Consider the following 1799-nt stretch of genomic DNA (forward strand, 5'->3'; position numbering starts at 1 on the left):
GTAACGGAGACGATTGTTGAGCATTGAAGAATCCACATGGTCATAATCAGGTACACCTGTCTCCCTGATTTCTTGTAAGAACATAGCAGGTGTTAAAGGAACCAATTCTGTCTCACTTTCGTAGATGTAGGTAAGTGGGCGTGAAATAATTATGGCTTCAAAGTCACATAGGATTGTTGTAATTTCTTCGTAGTACAAAACTGATTTCCCGAGTGTTCTTATTTCTTCACTAACTTGCTCATCCCATTCAAGACCCTCTGTCCAAGTTTGCTGAAGTAATAATTTTGGTAGAAGAGTCACGGGACAAGTAAAACCTATCGGATCAAATATACGGTGTGCTACATATAATATCACACGTTTCGAAACTGTCTTGAGATCAACATCTTCAATGTCCAAATTAACTGTAAATGTATCGGCTTGAGGATTCCAACTGAGTCCTAACACTGAAGTAGGGCTAATGTTCTCATCAATCCTTTGAGGGACTGAATACTCCCACCCTCTGAGGTCAAAACCTGCTTCAGCCATAACTGCACGCGATTCTCTTATAAATTTATGGAGATTTTCGTGATGGTCTACACTGGTGGCACAATTATCCACATGACATAAAAGGAACCTCGTAATTTTAAAATAGTACCTTCTGTACAAGCTAAGTCTTCCTTCCCGAAATGACAACTCTGCAATGCTCGATCCAAATGATGTTCCATAACAGCACCCAACAGAAATGGGCTGCTCGTAACACCAAACACTACACGAGTATGTCTTAATTCTTGAACTGTTCCACTATTAATATTGTGCCACCAGAGAAATCTTAGGTAGTCTCTATCTTTAGGGTGTACAGATATTTTTAAAAAAGCTCGCTTAATATCTGCTATAACTCCTATTTTTCCTTTCCGAAAATGTAGTAAAATATCAGCAATAAGAGCAATCAAGTTGGGTCCAGGTTCTAAACATTGGTTCAAAGACGGGTGTTCTTTTACTTTAGCAGAAGCATCAAACACTGGTCTAATTTTTGTCGTGTTAATGCTCTCCTTCACTACATGTCGATGGGGTAAGTAATGGCCAAAATTCTCTGCTTCATCCTCTGGAACCATCTCAATGACTCCCTCAGACAACCATTCTTGTAGCACTTCATCGTAACTCTGCAACAGATGTTCTGGTTTCAACTTCTGTGTAGTTGACTGAAGTCGTTTTTCTGCTAGTTCTTTATTGGTGGGAAGAGGCGAACAATCTTCCTTCCATGGTAACTGTACTTCATATCTTCCTTCAGCATTGAATGTCAGTGTCTGCAAAAACGGTTTTTTGACAGCCCGTGTGTGTTCTTCCGCAGACGTCTTGGCAATTGGATCCTTGATTCCTATGGTATCCAGTTCCCACAGATCAGCTACGGCTTCACTAACATATAAATTCGATACCAACAAAGCTGTATCTGATTTTCTGTTTCCACCTGCAACTTTACCCATAAGTGTCCATCACAGCTGAGTTTCCACAGCCACTAAACCACACTTTAATTTCAGAACATGGCCAGTCAGTAATTTACCACAAACATCAGCACCAATAAGAATTTCTACTGGACCTTTCATCTTACCTGTATCTGTTAACCTTATTTGACTTTTGTTCAGCTCATTTAACCAAACACCTGGTGTTACATAAGGAATCTCACCACATATTGTATCTTGATCAAAAACATCAAATGTGCACGAATATTTTCTCTCAATACTACATACCTCAATATTATAAACATTATGATTACAAGGACTAGACATGGTACCAACAAATAGCGAATGTATCAACCTTTGTTT

At 39.1% G+C, this 1799-nt stretch overlaps 1 protein-coding gene across 1 annotated transcript; it reads right to left on the minus strand.

Annotated features, from left to right (window-relative positions):
- Positions 1-572: 572 nt before the first annotated feature.
- On the minus strand, positions 573-1460 carry LOC145996717 (uncharacterized). The gene has a single exon (XM_083133242.1). The coding sequence runs from the start codon at positions 1458-1460 to the stop codon at positions 573-575; it is 888 nt and encodes a 295-aa protein (XP_082989368.1).
- Between the last annotated feature and the right edge of the window lie 339 nt (positions 1461-1799).

The sequence above is a fragment of the Lepisma saccharinum genome, chromosome 13 (genome assembly GCF_977018435.1).
Source record: "Lepisma saccharinum chromosome 13, izLepSacc3.1, whole genome shotgun sequence".
Classification (NCBI taxonomy): Eukaryota; Metazoa; Arthropoda; class Insecta; order Zygentoma; family Lepismatidae; genus Lepisma; species Lepisma saccharinum.

What these genes read in the sequence shown, in the direction of transcription:
- LOC145996717 (XM_083133242.1), bottom strand. Translation starts at nt 1,460, where the DNA reads ATGGGTAAAGTTGCAGGTGGAAACAGAAAATCAGATACAGCTTTGTTG.